The following is a 17,457-nucleotide window of genomic DNA, read 5'->3' on the forward strand; positions in this document are numbered from 1 at the left end:
AACAGATGAGACACCAGCTGCTGCAGAACCTGTGATGAGGTTTTCCTCATCGTTATTGGCAGTTACCAACAGAAGGAATCCTCCTCTATTCTATGAAGACAGAAAGACCGATGATGTGTCTACGTAAGGCAATTAGAGACTTCTGTTACACAAGACTACTACTACTACTACTACTAATAATAATAATAATAATAATAATAATAATAATAATAACAACAGTCGAAGGAAGACATTTTACTTCTCATCCAAAGACATTTTACTTCTCATCCAAAGCAAAATGAAATCATGCTGATTGATTTGGAGTTATGTACCTGGGAAGGTCTGCTGGCTTTGTTAGAACTCACGTGAATAAGGTCGAGTGGTTTTCCTCTTTAATTATGTGGCAGCTGTGGGATTCTGACACGAGCGGGACAAAATGTTCAAATGTAGAAATATTTTCATCGGATCTCACGGAAGCAGGCCAAACAAAGAAGAGAAACGTAATCCATACGCAGCTCTGAACTGTGTCCACGTCCACACAATCATTGCACACTGGAACATGGAGCATGTTGACATGTTAATTGGGGTTGAAGAACTTTCAAAAGAAATTAAAAAAAAAAGTCTGAACCTTTAAACAGATCTTTCCTGTTAGTATAAATGATATGTTGATTTCTTGTATACTAACTGCAAAACAGTGTACTGTCAGGATTATATATAGTACATATTGTACATACTTAGTATATTTTTTGGCATTGGGACACAGTTTGAGGATATACAGTTAGCCTGTTAGCATTCAAAACCATTAGCAACAACTGCTTTAGTCCTAAATCTGTAATCTGAACTACTGCACCCAGAGATAGAGATCTGAAATAACAGCTCTGCTTTTGATTGGCATTATTTTGCATTACGGGATAACACATAATACAAGCACTCTGTTACGGGCACATCTTCATGTTTTTATGTGTAAAAAGATTGCACGGGTAAAAGATAATGATTTCATCAAGATACTAAAAATACAAAATGGCTACTTCAAAGTGATTCTTGTTTAACGCTCAATTAAATCACTTTTAGAACAACACAGCTGTCTGACAACAAAAACAGACACATCAGTGGTAATGCCTGCCAATGATTGGGGGGGTGTCATTCTGGAGACAGATTAATTAATCTCCTCTCGGTCCGCCAGCTGAACGTTCTGTGTGTGCTGAAAAAGAACATGGAGTCTGTAAATGCGAAAATGTCAAAATATATGGGAAACAAACAAAGCGGCTCTGGTTGAGCGGCATGGCACTACTCCAGCCAATCAGCAACAGGGGAGGGGAAGAAGAAGAGATATCAGCTATCTTCTGCTGAATGACTCAGCCCTACCAAAAGAAGTGCAGGGACAGCATGTTTAAAATGACCAATTAGTCTCACCTTCATTAGCATATAGCACATAGCATCATATCAGAGTCAGTAAATCAGTTCAACAAAGCAGAGTGACTGAAGCGAGAGCAGCAGCAGGTACAATGAACGCCACGAGTTTGTTAACGCTCGATAAATGACATGAGCTTGGCCTTGGTCTCAGGGATCTGACGGTGCCATGTGCAAAACGAATCCTGGTTTTACAAATGAGAACACAGGAGTTCATACAGAAGAGCGAGGAAACGGATGATGGAAGACGAAAGTGCTTCTCAAATAATCAAATGCTACACACGCGGTGAAGGCACATGCAACATCTATGAACGTCTAATATAGTGAATCAGTTAATAATCAACATCTGAATATACATTTCCTCCAGTAAAGACCTTTCCACACCAAGTCTCACATCTCCACAAAAACACCTTATTTTTAGAAAATGAACGCATTCATTGTTGATGTGATGGTACATTTGTTGTCAGAGCCATTTTATGTGTTTAAAGCGTGGGCGATAAAAATCTACGTTTCGCTGAACATCATGGGAGTGAAATGAAAGCAGCATCTGATCAGCTGGACGCTTCACCAGGAGCTGAATGACTGAACAGGACATGTTCCGTTTACAGGTGCTCTTACATCAGCCCATGTTCTCAATTTGAAGGTAAACCTGTGTTTTGGAGGAGACCCTATGACTGAAAGAAAACAACCAACAGCAGCTGAAGTCCTGATGTAATGTCCATCCTAAATGCTGCTCCACAACCTTCTGAACCTTGATGCAATCTCTCACTGAGAGTAACTTTTACTGGTGTTTCTGAAGAAGTGACACATGCTCTGTTTGCTGTCCACATGCTCAGACTAGTTTCTACCACAGCAGTTACTGGAATTCAAACCCACAGTTAGCAACAATTCGTTTGTTAGCCGCAAACAAAAAGCCACAGCTCCTACAGACCGTTGTAATACTGGTTTCTGCCGTGTCCATGACGCCCACTCACGCTGTCTTCATCTGTCCAAAATATTGAGCTAAAATCTAAAAGCCCTTCCAGCCATGCTTTTGTTACAGCTATGGCTGGACTAGTGGACTAGCCTGGCCCTCCAGCTGTTAGGGGCGGCTATGGCTCAGGGGGTAGAGCGGTTGTCTACCAATCATGAGGTCGGTGGTTCGATCCCTGGCCTTGGTAGTCCACATGCCGAAGTATCCTTGGGCAAGATACTGAACCCCAAAACTGCCCCCCATGCTGTGCCATTGGTGTGTGAATTCATATGTACATCGCTTTGGATAAAAGCGTCCGCAAATGACTAATTGTAATTGTAACTGACGACCTTTAACCCCTGAAGATCTTAGGTTTGTGGGAAACGATGCTTGTTAAAGGCTGACAAAACAGACAAATGAAATAAACACTGGATCTTTTTTCAGAGTGTGCAGCCATGCCAGCGGCTCTGTGGCACTACAGCAATGCTATGAGCTAAATGCTAACATGAGCATGCTAATATGCTTACCGTGACAATGGTAATTAGCTAACGTTGAGCAGGTGTAATGTTTATTATGTTCACCACCTTAGTTTAGCATGTTAGCACCTGTAAAAAACATATGGCAATCCAGTTCATAGCTGTTCAGATGTCTCAGGCTGAGTGAACCACACAAAGCCCTGCTGACTATGTTTTTGTTCAAGGCTGGATTTTTACAACAGTCAGTGTGACTTTAAATGATGTTTCTTACTTCTGAAACAGAATCTGAAGTTCACTTCAATACCTGCTATAGATTTGTCTGGAACTTGGTGTGAAAAGGCCTTAAGGCACGATGAAACACCAGCAACATTCAGAAGAAATAACCACCAGTCGGCCAACGTTCTGTCATAATACAGAAAAAGGGACAAATGGGTCCAAAATGTGAAAAGTCCTTTTCACAGTGTGACACTGCTGTCATTAGGTTGTTGTACTAGACGACTTAGTAGAAAAGAGAAGAAAATAAAAAGTGCAAGCAGTCCACGTAGAATAACAGGCGTTTCCACTCGGGTGTAGGAAAACCAGACTTTTGCAGGGTCAAAGACAGGAAGCTCCCATACCAGGAAAAGTGTCTGGATTTACACAGTGACAGAGTAAAAACAAGAGGCAAAAACGAAGATCTGCATACATTCAGGAAAAGTTTTTAAGAATTGGCAGACAAACTGCTCCGGCCTGAAGATCGGTCAGTCCATTCTGACGGACTGGCGATCTCGATGGGGTCAAACTGAGGAAAGACCACAAAACACAACCTCTGGCCCACGTACGTCGCCCTCTCTGCAGGAAAACACAAGTCGTGAGTTACATATGAGCTACGACAAACAGAGTGCCAGCCCTTTATCAGACCTCCTTTGAGAAACTCACCAATGAAGTTGTAGATACACTTTGGTTTCTCCTTCCAATGGACACCCAGGAAGTAGACAGGTACGCCGGTGAGCATAATGACTAAACCAACGCCACAAACCACCGGCTCTGAGTAAAGACTGAAACCCAGCAGCAGCGCCCAGAACATCAGGTAGCACACAGGAACCAGCAGGTTCACCTGGAGAAAACAAGTGAAAAAGCATGATGTTCAGATCCTTTACTTAGGAAAAGGTACTAATACCACAGTGTAAAAGTACTGCATTGAATTTAAATGCTCTTTTGTGTTGCACTGCAACTAATGATTATTTTCATTCACCTGAAGCATTAAAAGAATGGTCAAATGTTTTTGCATCAAAAATTGCTTCATGATCTAAGTAGTTGCCGATGTTTTCTGTCTATAGACTGATTGATTGATTGAATTATAGTTTTAGCTGCACTTGTATAAACTGTTGGGTAGTTTAATTCAAATCAAAACATCATATTTTATGAGCCTTTTGTCAAAAAGTAGAAAACAGTGGAATGAAAAGAAAAAGACTCAAAGGAAGGTACAAGTACCTCATATTTGTACTTAGGTACAATTAAATTAGGTGCTTAGTTACTTCCACCACTGGTAGAAGAAGTGTTGGTACCTTGATGGGTCGGTACAGGTTGGGTTTCTTCCAGCGGTAGTATAGCAGACCTGCGATGGTGACGCCGTATGACAGGTAGTTGATGAAGGACACGTAGTTGATCAGGTTGTGTGTTTCTCCGATGCAGAGTATAACAATGGTGGCAGCACACTGAAAAACACAGCCAGGCACGACAATGTGATGAATATTAAAGGGGCACTCCAAGAACTTTGTCTTTGGAGTTCGATGGGTTGCGGTGGCAGCGGGCTCAAAGAGGTAGTTGAGACGTTCCTCTGCCCTCCCTTGGTTTTCCAGGACCTCCAGGGGAATCCAGAGATGTTTCCAAGACAGCTGAGGTATATAATCCCTCCAGTCAGACACACCCAAGAAACCTCAAAGGTAATCACTGGAGTGCCACTTTAAAAGATGAAAACTAGCTTTGAAATATAAGATACAGCATGCTGAACTCAACAATCAAAGTGTGGTTTCAGGACACGATAAGAAGAACTTTAATAACCCCACTGGGGGAAATCGTGCCATTACAGCCTCAAATGGCAACACAGAAATGACTGAATGACAAAGTGACCAGAGAAAATGTGGGATACTTAATAATATATGACATGTTAACCAGTAAAGCATATTAGGTGAAAAAAACGTACGTAGATAACAACATATATTTCATAGTCAGAACTAACAAAACTGGATTTCCAACTGCTTCCATTCAAATCAACTCTTCAAATCTGTCCTCAAAGGACACAGCAAAGAACAAAGGAAAAGTCTGCAGCATAGAGGCAAGTTTACAAATGCTGTGTGAAGACAGAAGCATCTTCTAACAGAAGCACTGAACAGGTGAGTCGTACGTACGCAAACCAGCAGGGCGGGGATGGGCGTGCAGTTCTTATAATGGATCATGGCCAGCAGGCTGGGCAGGTGACCCTCTCTGGCTCCAGAGAAACACAACCTGCAGGCAGAAGCATCAAACCACCCGTCAGCAGCCACAACAAAGCACTGCTGCAGCACGAGGGGGCGGACGGAGCGCCAAGTCTCACCTGGAGGAAGTGAACAGGTAGCCGTTGATCCCTCCGAAGGTGGACAAAGCCACGGAGATCGGCATGATGACGGAGAACATGCCCAGTAACTTCTCTCCGAATGTCTGAAAAGCAGAACAGCAGACAGACTCACTGACAAACACTGCAGCATGAACTCCAGCTGTGCTGTCACGGGCGGCTCACAAATTTTTCTCTACAGTTTCATCTGAAAATGTTTCTGCCTCTCCAATCCTCCTCCAATCAGAAACAAGCTTATCTGTCAGACGCTAGGCTTAACGCTGCAGGCTTTCAGCCAGACTGGAGGTGAGGGATGGACGAATCGGCCTCTAGTGGGTCACTTTTCATTTAGTTATTACAAACGGGTCAAATATATCCAATACTGTAAATGTATATCTTAGTCTGGAAAGTAACTACGAACTAATGCTGTCAAATAAATGTAGTGGAGGAAAAAGTACCATATTTTCCTCTGAACTGTAGTGCAGTGGAGGCTTAAAGTATAAATCGAAATATTCAAGTAAAATACAAGTACCTCAAATGTGTACTTAAGTGCACTACTTCACTACATGTACTTACTTACATTCCCACTTGCTCACATGTCAAAGTGTCCTTGGACCAGAGACTGAACACCAGTTTCCTGATGGTCAGGGCAGGAGGCAGACTGTTTCCAAAAAACTCACCCCATCAAAAGTAAAATATGAAACTAAAGTCTGAGATTATTCTGTTGTCAAAAGGAAAAAGTCTGAAGCTTTTTATGCTCCTTTAAAGGAGAGCTTGTCGTGGTCTCTGGTTCTTGTAGCTGCTCACTTGTATGTACCACATTTCATCATTAGGGGCTCACTGAAGGGGTTAGTGAATGCAGTTACTGAGCAAGTCTGTCACCTCTGACCTTTGACCTCCTATTGGTTGCTGTAATATTCCTGATTTGGAAATTGATTCATGTCCCTGACTGACCCAAATGCCTAAAAGATAAAGCAGATTTGTGGCTGCTTGCTGGCGATCGTCATGTATCCACATTACTCACTACAGCCACAGCATTGGATGTCAGCAGCTCCTCGGGCGACATGGAGGAGAAGTAGGCGATGTTGGTGAGCGTGTACACAAAGGTCACCAGTGGAATGGAGATGTAGATGGCACGAGGTAGATTCCTGACCGAGGCCACGCACCATGCACAGATGATACAGTCAAAACCAAAAATCACTCCAACAGGCATGCAAGTTGATCAAAGGCACAAGAAATTAAAAAATGAGCTGTTTCTGATCAAGAAACAGGAAGTCATACCAAGTAGAAACTGATGGCAGCACACAGCAAAAATAGCCAACACGTAAAGCTCACTGTTACTTTTAGCAATTTTACCCCTCCAACAATGGACTTTTTGAATAGTTTATTTTGAATCAACTGTCTGCCAATGACCACAAGGAGACAAGAACAATATGTTTTGCATTAAATGTGTTTCTCTTCTGAAAAGCTCTGGTTACAAACTGTGAAGAGTAAACTGGTTGTGCACCAGACTGCCTCTCTGAAAGTTAAATCTGGTAATGGTAATCATTTAAAGAAAATCAAAAAATGAAAATTGAAGAGAAAAGTATAAATGCACAGACAGTATCGGTAAAGACAGACACAAAAAATCAATTATTATCTCCTTTGTTTAATCCACACAACAAAACATTGTGTAAATGACTGTTTTGATGATGTTTTGTTTTAAGGGGGCTACTTTAAGTGCTGGACTGTTTTTTGTTCTTGAGGAAGTAACTGCTCCAAGCCAAGAAACAGTCCACCATGTAGTGCCCAGAAGAACAACAAATTATCATTTTACATTTCTGTTTTTGGACAAATTAACAAACAAAATATAACCTGTTAATCAGGAAGCTTTGGATATGCTGGACAGAGCCAGGCAAGCCGTTTCCCCCTTTTCTGGTCTTTATGCTAAGCTGCGCTAACCAGCGTAGCAGATGATTTATTTTAAGCAGAAAGTAAATAAACACATTTCCCAAAAAGTCAAACTATTGCTTAAGATTTGATTTCGACATAAACTGCCCTTGAAAACCCTAAAGTGCCACTAACTATCTGCGCAAAGCAGAACAAAGAAATAAGCTGAGATGGAACCTGAACATTTGCAATGTTAAAGAGCCAGAAGGTGTTGAGAAGGTGATGAGAAGCAGAAATATTCACCGTCTGGGTTCAACTACTTCCTCTGTGACGTAGTTGAGGAAATTCCATCCACTGAAGGCAAAGGAAGCCTGCAGGAAAGCCAGAGCAATCTGACCGACTGATGGCGTCCGGTCCAGGGAAAAGGCCACCTGAGGTGTCAGTGCCTCGTAGTTCCCTGGAGGATAAATCACACATTTCAGTTTGTTTGTTTTTGCATCAGGAGCAGGAAAGCTTTGGAGCACAGGCTGGGAATGTTACCGTTGCAGATCTGGACCAGGCCAACCACAATGATAAGGCCCAGGGCCATCAGCTTCCCCACTGTGAAGACGTCCTGGATCCTGGTGGCCATACGAACGCTGGAGCAGTTCACCCAGGTCAGCAGCACTGAGCAGAAAACACACTGTCAGGCTCACAGGGGTACAAATAATATGAACTGATTAATCAATAATTATGGATAATGTCATGAGACCGTTTCCATTACAGTCTTATTTTATGTAAATAAAATAAATAAATGTTCCGAACGTCATCCAATCACAGCAATGACTTGTCTGAAAACACAGCGCCACCTCCAATTGCTGATCAGTATTTTTTTTGCATTGATTTGGATGTAAAAGTTCTGTGAGGCTGAAAAATTTGGAACACATGGTGCACAAATGTGCGACAGCATCTGAATCATCACCACATCTTGTTTTTCACTTGTTCTGAAAAGCAATAAACACTTTTGTCCTCTAACATGGTTGGACAGCATGTTGCACAAAGAAGAAAAACAATGAATCCTAAATTTCCGATAATGCAACTCAGCAGCATCTTTACATTTCAACCTGTCTGCTAAATGCCAACATCTTCAAACTCCATATCTCCAGACAGACTGTCGCAAGCTTTCTGGGATAACAAACCCTAACGAGTTGAGTTGAGATAGCTCTGACATCATCAGTGTGGTCTGGTATCACAAACATTAACAATGACGAGAAACTGAGTTTGAAAAGTACAATTTTGGTGCTCCTTTAAATATATCAGTATAGTTCCATCCAGTTGCATCCCTCCGCTGGGGAACCAATGCTGGTGTTCTTGCAGGCGGTGGGCGGCAGCGGCCGGCTGCCATGGGAGGCAGGAATGTGGGAAATGGGCAAGTGAGGGAGGGCATGATTGTTTCACCTCGTCCATCACTGTCACCGGCTTTGCCCCGCTCTCTCATGGTGGCCTCACTTGCCAACACAAAGACGAGCTGTCAGCCCCACAAAACAAACCACTTCCGCTGCAAAGAGCAAACAAAACGTGGTGGCAAGACACCCCCCCCCCCCCCCCCCCAAGGAGGCCAAGCAGAGCTCACGTTTTGGCATCCAGCTCCAAAAACAAGTGCGAATGATGGCGTAGAGGCCGGGAATCATACGCTGAAGTCCAGACATTATCTACTCGTAGATAGCACAAAGTGGATTAATGCTCGTCAGTGCAGGTACTCTCAGGCAGCCTGACGAGTCCACACTGACAAATGTGATGTCAGCTAAGGACTGTATAACGCTCAGATTGTCCTGTCACAGCCTCTTGTGGTGCTGACAGTCCTCGTGCAGCATTCCTTCTTAAATACAATCAATTTTTGATGGGAACACTTACATTTTTGAGGAGTGAAAAAGCTCTCTGCTGCTTTTACATGCCCCAAACCCTGCACAATTCTTCCTAATATCTCCAGATACTTCAGATTTTGCTGAAGTTAATGCCACAGTCTAGTCGCTCTTTCTTCTGTTAAAGTTTTCCTCTAAATTTTAATATGCAGAGCAGAACTGTTCACATCCTTTGCACATTTTGTAAAGTTGACTATGTTTCAAACAAAGGCCTTGACCCCTGTTCCCTACTTGCACACCTTTCCAAGGTCATTAATAGTTCATTAACGCCAAAACATTCAACCCTCACACAGTGACTGTCCAATCATACTGTAGCTTAGCAGCTCAAGCTAGACACAGCAGGCCCATCAGTCTCTGGATTCCTCTACATGCTAAAGTGGGGGGTGTCGAGCCTTAGAGGGATAAACAACATCGAAAGGGTTTGGAGGGTCTTATTCTTTCAGCCTCGCCAAAAACAAAACACAAGTACAAGGATTTGCTTAAACGGTGTGATTATCTGCTCTAACATAAGCTCCAAACATTAGCTAACTAGCTCACTGTCTACAGTAGTCATGCTAATGGAGCATTACTTCTTTTGCTAATTGGGACTCATTTTGAGAGATTAATGGTTACATCAGAGAAAGCCTCATCCAGGATTGGAGCATCCACTGTGTGGGACCAGGTCCTGGATGCTATCAGAGTTTATACTAACATTAGCAGCACTGTACGGCTAATTGGATTCAAGGAAGTCCAGCAGCTTCGGTCAAGCTTGTGTATGTGACAGTGTTTTGTTTGCCAAACTCACTCATGTGCTTCAGACTGATTTTTTTCAGGAACAACAATGTAAACAAAAAATCTGAAGCGGTGTGAATGATTGAGGCTGTCGTGTTCTGAAAAATATGACCTTTGCTCTTTTTCACAGTTCCACCTCGTAGCACCAACAGCATTATTGCTCTTTCTCTTCACTGTGTTTACAGGTAATTCGCTGGTCCTAATCTTCTTTAACAAGTATCTGCATATAAATGCAGAATCTGTAGGCAAGGGAGCAGATTTTGGTATTGGAAGTGTTCTGGTTTCTGAATAATACTGGCCAACCAGAGAAAGAAGACAGAAAGCGGCTCAAGTTGCTAATGGATTGTAAACAATGACCAGTGCATAGAAGAGGAAGCACTGGTGCAGGCATTCGTCATTACGATATCAGCTGGCTACACCGGAAGTGCCAAAATATTGCCTGTTGCCCCCAAAGGTAAAACTTTGACAGACCACAGCTGATGGGTTCCAAGATGGAGGTGTCCCAGATGTCCGTTGTTGTCCACTGTGATATGCGACACCGGATGAAACCATCAGCTGTGGCGCCTGATGCCCATTTTCTTTCCTGGCGCCCTACATCTGTTGGGCTGTTATCAGGCTGACATCGTGGAGTCTGAACCTGGAATTTCAACACCTGGCTTTTCAACAATTCAGCTTGAAACCATGTTCTCAACCAACTGATAGAGTTGGCATCAATTAGCTAGGTGGCTAAAGATGATGCGACGTGCCAGTTATCAGTTCAGACAGAAAACGCAGCTTTTCCACACTGAAATCAAGGACTCGTTGCTTCAGGTGGTATAATATGCCACAGTTATCACTGCAAACTTTCCAATGATCTAACCAGCAGGTCCACTTCACTGAGGCACTGCTGCCTCTTTTTGTGTGAGTCAGTGAATGCAACACCATGAATGCTGAGGCGACTGTCCTCCAGTTTCGGCATCAGGTATTTGTTGAATTCATTCAGCAACATTTAAAGTATTAATTGATTTATTTTTTCTTGATTTTTTTTTTTAGCCAAGTGATAAAAGCTCCTAAAGTGTCAGCCATTAATTGCGTTTTTGTCATTTTTCATTTGCTGTCTAATTTAAGTTTCAAGAGATTATAGCTCAGTGTTTCTATCTGTATTCATCACCTTCTCTCTCATCTCATCTTCTCGTCTGCTCTCTTCCCTCCTAAAGGGATGCTGTGCATTATTTACTATCATAAAAAAAGCTTTTAAAAAGCCTTCAGCCACTGGTTACATAAGAAACATTTTACGTGTGACCGCTTCCTCTCTGACACAAAGGAACAGATCTGACGTTTACTGCATGACTATAATCAGCATTAGAGGAGAAATGATTGATTTCATAATCTGAAGCTGCACAGAGGACAGACGAAGATCCAGCAGAGCAACCACAAGACAGGTCGTCCTTCGTGAATGATGCAAGTGCACTGTGAGCCAATTGGCAGCAAGATACAGTACACTGCACACCATCCATCCACGGTCATTCAAAGGCAGAGTCATAGCGCAGCTGTCAGGTCCATTCAACATCTAAGTTTTACTGACTTCACCCTGAAAAGGCATCTCGTCATTGACAGTCCTGCTTCACCAGGTGACCCTTAACATGTAAAACATCAATCAAAGACTGGAGATGGCAAAGCCACTTACGGAGACAGGTGGCAGAAAGCATGCGTGTCGCCATGTATGGAGGAACACAGTTTGGAAAGACGGGTTGCAGGACGTAGCTGGAGAAAGTGAGGGCGATGACAGCCAGCGTGGTCGGGTACATGATGAGGACGGCGCTCCACAGCAGGAGAAACCTGAATTACAGAAAGACATTCAATGCTGGTCTAAAATGCTTTTTGCACCTGGACCCCCACGTAAATAAAACAGACCAGAGGTGGCTGCATGTGTTACACCATACTTTGGTTCATAATAAACAGTGGACCAGAATTAGCCCAAACATATACCACCAACATGCTAATATTTTCATTTTGATGTGTAAGGCTGCAGGTTGCCACACTAACATTTTGCATGTCATCCGGGACATGACCGCAAACATGAGTACAAACTGTTCATGCGTAAATTCACATTTACATGTTTGTAACATGATAGTATAGTTAAATAAAACCTAAAAAGAACGTTGGAAAAACCCAGACCTGATAATATTAATCATATTGACATGCAACATTAGGATGTTAGCACTCAAACTGTACACTGCTTATGTTAGCATGTTAACAACAAGCGTGGCAGAATATGCTGTGATTCTGGCACATTATTCATTATGAGTGTGAGGTGTGTCTGGAAACCATGTGCATCATATTTAGGCCACATTTAGACAATGTTAGCATTTTACTCACAGACAGCCTTTAGGTTAAAGGTCAAGATGATATCTTCAACAAACGAAAGGTGTTAGCAGACAGCTGCTACTTTCCAGTTCCAGAGGAACATTATCATTCATTCAGAGTTGTGTTTGTGTGGTATGACCAATGTTGAGTCCTCTCTTTTAGCTCTGTTGTTGATCTCCACCAGCTCCTGTAGCTGCTAAATGCTCTATTGTGGAAATTTAAACACCTGCCAGATGAAAAGCTGCTGCATAATGACCCGAACAGTGTACAAACTTGCTTATTGATTTTACCATCTGACACACGGCCATACATAGAGCTCCGTGGGAACAGTGGAAAAAGATCACGATTTCGGACACAACCGTGGACTCTTCTCATAAGCACGACCCCACGTGATGGCACAAACAGCACAATGGTGAACCGTCACTCACCCCATCAGACCACCAAATATCTCTGTGACATAGGAGTAGTCTCCTCCAGATTTGGGGATGGTGACACCCAGTTCAGCATAACAGAGGGAGCCCAAAGCAGCGATGCAGCCTCCCAGTAACCAAACCACCAGCGCCAGACCCACTGAGCCCGAGTGCTCCAGGACCCCCTTTGGAGAGATGAAGATCCCAGAGCCGATGATGTTCCCTGAGGAGTGGAGAAAGAAGGTGTGAGATAGTGACTGACCGAAAATGAAATGAATGACCGATACAGATCATCACACAAACAACTTCAGCTCAGTCTGAACTCAGGCCAAAATACAGTTTTGCTTGAATAACATAACCCAGCAGGGATCTTAGACCTTGAAGAAGCAGTATGCTGGTAGAACCCCGAGTCAGAACCAAACAGGATGCAATGCTGCTGCGCACAGATGGAAAAAATACACCCTAGCCCGCCACTTTCAAATCTAAATGAAAAGTCTACTACCAAGCAAGCAAAACATTGAAAGCATAATAGAATTGTTTCACAGTAGAAACATGCACAGACACATCTGATCATATTACTTTAAAATGTTTGGAACCTTTTTAAAGTAATAAAGACACATTTCAAAAGATTTTCATTATTCACATTAATTTACTATATTCAATGTATTCAATGTTGGTCTACACTCTGCTTTACTACTGCTACAAAGACGGCTCTGCATTTTCAAATTCCCAAATAAATAAAAGAGAAATATTATTATAACAAACAAACACTCCCACAAGTGGGAAACATGTTTGCACATGTGCACACAGCACACACGTTTTTCACATGGTACACATTACCCTTAACATGTTCAACATTTCTGCAGCTGCACCTTAAAAAGAAAAGTGAGCCGTTGAGACTCTCAACCAAAGTCACAGGATCCATACTGAGTTTATACAGAGGCCATTAAAAGACAAAGAGCTCCATAACAAAGTGAGTTAGAGAAGGAGGTAAAGGCCATCACTCAGGCCGTGACAATCCCTCCTGCCCAGAGCCTCAGTATGCAGTGTAGAGTACCAGCAGATCCGACACATTCAGACTACAACGCTACCAGTAACACGGCAGAAGGCAGCCAAGTGGCACAGACAGCCATTACATAACCAGACATAAATTATCCACTGAGCTGCAGAGGTGGGAAGTGACCGACTCACCTTCTGCATCCGTTTCTTCCTGCAGCTTCCTCAAAGTGACACACAGAACAAAACAGGCTGCTGTGGAGGTAAAGGTCTACAAAGAGCTCAGGTCAGTTTAATATCATGGCACAAGACTCTCGATGCTGAGCCTGGTCCAGCAGCCAGCTTGTTCACTCAGTTCTCCCTCTGAATGAAAAGGTGCTTCAGCATTCTGCACACAGGACCTTTCTCTTGTTCTGGAGAAGGATTTCTACAAAAACGTGCGCCTTGCACAAGCAACAGCAGTTTTGCCGAAAAGGGAAAGGTGGCCCAGTTAGCCAAAACCTGCACCAAAAACCAATGAGGTTGCAGGTCACACCTCCTGAGGGCCACTGTACCATGCAACTACTAAAAAGCCCTGAAGGAGGATCCTGCAGCCATCTGCTCTCCTGCTGCATTTAGTTCCAAAAAAATATCTTGTCAATATCTGGCAAGACTAAGAGTCTGCAAACAGTAAGTGGACCACATTTACACAGAACAAAGTCATTCACCCATTCACACACCGATGACAGCCAACTTCCACATAAGGTGATGGTATGACCATCGGGAGCAATGTGGGGTTCAGTGTCTCACCAAAGGACATTTCAACATGTGGACAGGAGGAGCAGGGGATCATTTATTGGCTCACCTGCTCTGCCTGCTGAGCCACTACCGCCCCGACACTCACTGAGACTGCTTTATCCGACTGTAGTGCCAATCACACACAGGAAAACAACATTGACACGAAAGACAACCGTCCAGTCCCACATCCTGCACAGCGCTGGAGAAGTTCTGTCTCAACAGTCGCACCAGAAGAAAGACCATGTGGTTACTGAAATGAAAGGGTTGAACCTGAGTGTAGCTGCTACACACAGTACTGCACTACATAGCACTGTAGTACTGTGAGTAGTGGCTACATACAGTACTGCAGTGTTATTTGATGAACACTGACCCAGAAACACCATCATAATGAAAGGACCTCTGAGCCTCAATGTCCCGCTGCACTAAATGTGTATTAGTCCACCACTGAAAATAGTCCCAAACAAATGCACAGTTTCCTCCTGCTTGAGTAACATTTGCTAAAAAATACTGTGATCCACTGTTGCAGGACATTACTGAGCCTTTTCTTGAAATGAAACTATACATTTGTGAGGTCAATGCACAGCTGAGATGGACAGACATTCATTAGTTTTGTAGCCTATGAACTGATGGGTTGGAAGGTTTTCTACTGGTAGGACAGGTAATACAACACGTGTCCAGGTAATCAGATGTGACAGTTGTGGCTTGTTTCCATGCATCACTTCAGCTCCACCCTGACTCACAGCTTGGTTTCCCAAATTTAGATTGTGTGTCTACAAACAACTGAAAAGATGACGGTAAAGAGTGAATTCAAAGTCCAGCGACTTCGACTGTGCTTTTCTACAGTCTATCCTCAAAGAAATGCATCAGATTTAGTTTGTGCACCAAATCCAATAATTTCATAAGTAAATGATTGCACTGACGCTCAATATGCACAACAGAATTCTGCTCCTGTTGGACAATTGGCATGAAAATAATTGTCGGAGAAGAAACCAGAAGAGGCGTTGAAGTGAATATTTTCCTGCTGGAACAAAGGCTGAACTGCTAAAAAATATTACTATGATCAGTTTGTAGAAAGTGAGGGACGTTCACAGTTCAGTGGTTTATTAGCAGGCAAAGGCAGAGACATTTTCATACACTGATAAACAAAAAACAAAAACAATTTCTCAAGTAAGGCAACAGAAACAGAGTCAACACAGAAACTCGACAGCTTTGACACGTCAGCCGTCCAACACTGGAACAACCTTACCTGCCCAGGTTACAGCATTTGTCTGTCTTTGCCTTTGATTAAGCCTAAAATTCAATGGAAAAAACAAAGCAAACAAAAAAAAAAAACACCTCGCGTCATAAGGTCCATTTCATAGCTGTTGTGGAGCTTTTGATCATATGCCATGATCTTCATGGACTTCGCAGGTTAAAATTTGAATTTTAAAGTTCATTTGTGACACAGTCTACAAAATAATCTGGAGGACAGAGCACACTCTATCTGTTGATGAAGATCATGTGACATGATCAAAAGCTCCACAACAGCTATGGACCTTGTGAGGAGACCATTCTGTCTCCTACTGAGTCCGAGGTCAAGAACTTTGAGATCAAATGTCTTCTACCTTAAAATTAGACTTGATGGGGCGCAACGGGGAGTCGTATGAGTGCAGCGTGTATCAGCAGTCAGTCTGAGGGATATTTAGTCAAATATAAACTAAATTTCAAATGCAATATTTGAGTGTAACTCAGGACCCCTTTAAAAGATGGGACCTGAAGATCCATCCTTTCAGCTCCTTCAGTGGCCACACGGTGAACCAGGAGCCTTTGGGCCCCTGGAGGCTCTGGGTTTAGGCTGGTAATCCAGTTTCAGACAGGTGAAAACTTGGTTGTGGGATCATCCACAGAGAACAAAGACCTCACTTTGACAGTTCCTTGCAGGTGCTCGTCCTGCTTTCTGCACTATTCAAAGAACACTGTGGCATAAAGTGACGTTATGGACTGAAGTCGGGGGAGCGGAGGACTGATGTTCTGCACACTGTCCACATTAACACCGGCATGGCAGAGCGGTGCAGCCGGCCTCTCCATCCAGACTGGATGACGCTCATAACTGTGCTGAGGTATGTTTAAAGACCCCTGCTGTGCACTCAGACCACCACCAGCCTGCTTCTGGACTTCATATATTTCAGCCACGTAAGCACTTCAGTATCAATGTGAACCCACATGCAAACAAACATGGAGACCTACTTTCTTCTGAGCAGTGCCTCAAACCTCTAAAGTTTCTGCTCAGTCTGTGTAGGAGGAATCCCACAAGGACTCAGCCTGTCCTGACACCCTGGACCTGCAGCCTGCAGCAGCTCTCTACAAAGCAAACTTTCTAAAAGTCGTGCAGTCAGTCAGAGAAGTCAGAGCTGATCCAGCTCTCCTCTTTCCTGCCTCACCTATGATGATGGTGCAGGCGCTCAGCAGCCCGATCTCCTTCTTCAGAGTCACCCTGTCCGGGATTTTCTTCTTCTTCCTGCCGTCCGTCACGCTGCCGTGCGGCCGAGAGCGGATGCTGCTGCTGCCGTTCTGTCCATCCATGTCCGCCTGCCCGGGTCCGGTCCGGTCCGTCCAGTCCACTGTGTCCTCCCAGTCCCAGTACTCCCAGTGCTCCTGTCCTCTCCTCGCTCCGTATTCATGCAGGCTGAATGGGCTGCGCTTGCGCAACAACCTGCCGCTGTCCAGGGTAGAATGTTAAATACCCGGACTCAGCATGATGCGTTCAGGGACACCGGGACACCTGAGATCCTGTCCATGCAGTGTCTTCATGTCACTATGCAGGTAGACTCCAAGTACATTTACTCCACTACTGTATGTAAGCTGAAATTTGAGGCACTTCTACTTTACTTTAAACTTCCACTTCATTGCAGATTGAAATGTTGTACTTTTACTTTTTTACTGCATTGCATGTATTTTTTAACTTCAGTTAATTTACAGATTCAGATAATTGCTACAAAACATAAATTAGATTTAAAAA

The 17,457-nt window shown here is 43.4% G+C and overlaps 1 protein-coding gene across 1 annotated transcript; it reads right to left on the reverse strand.

Moving 5' to 3' along the window:
- Positions 1 to 221: 221 nt before the first annotated feature.
- Positions 222 to 17,174, reverse strand: slc7a10b (solute carrier family 7 member 10b). Its single transcript, XM_076733770.1, has 11 exons — positions 16,880 to 17,174; positions 12,705 to 12,909; positions 11,597 to 11,748; positions 7,799 to 7,924; positions 7,562 to 7,715; positions 6,414 to 6,537; positions 5,393 to 5,496; positions 5,208 to 5,304; positions 4,365 to 4,514; positions 3,736 to 3,913; positions 222 to 3,648 (listed from the first exon to the last, which is right to left on the reverse strand). Exons 1-11 carry the CDS (start codon positions 17,019 to 17,021, stop codon positions 3,518 to 3,520), a joined length of 1,563 nt encoding a protein of 520 aa, XP_076589885.1. The 5' UTR covers positions 17,022 to 17,174; the 3' UTR covers positions 222 to 3,517.
- Positions 17,175 to 17,457: the final 283 nt, after the last annotated feature.

The sequence above is a fragment of the Chaetodon auriga genome, chromosome 6, assembly GCF_051107435.1.
Source record: "Chaetodon auriga isolate fChaAug3 chromosome 6, fChaAug3.hap1, whole genome shotgun sequence".
NCBI classification, from domain to species: domain Eukaryota; kingdom Metazoa; phylum Chordata; class Actinopteri; order Chaetodontiformes; family Chaetodontidae; genus Chaetodon; species Chaetodon auriga.

Coding starts and splice junctions, on each gene's coding strand:
- slc7a10b (XM_076733770.1), bottom strand. CDS start 17,021: ATGGATGGACAGAACGGCAGCAGCAGCATCCGCTCTCGGCCGCACGGC. Junction 12,910..16,879: donor CGCCTGCACCATCATCATAG/GTGAGGCAGGAA, acceptor TCCACTCCTCAG/GGAACATCATCGGCTCTGGG. Junction 5,305..5,392: donor TACCTGTTCACTTCCTCCAG/GTGAGACTTGGC, acceptor TTCTGCCTGCAG/GTTGTGTTTCTCTGGAGCCA.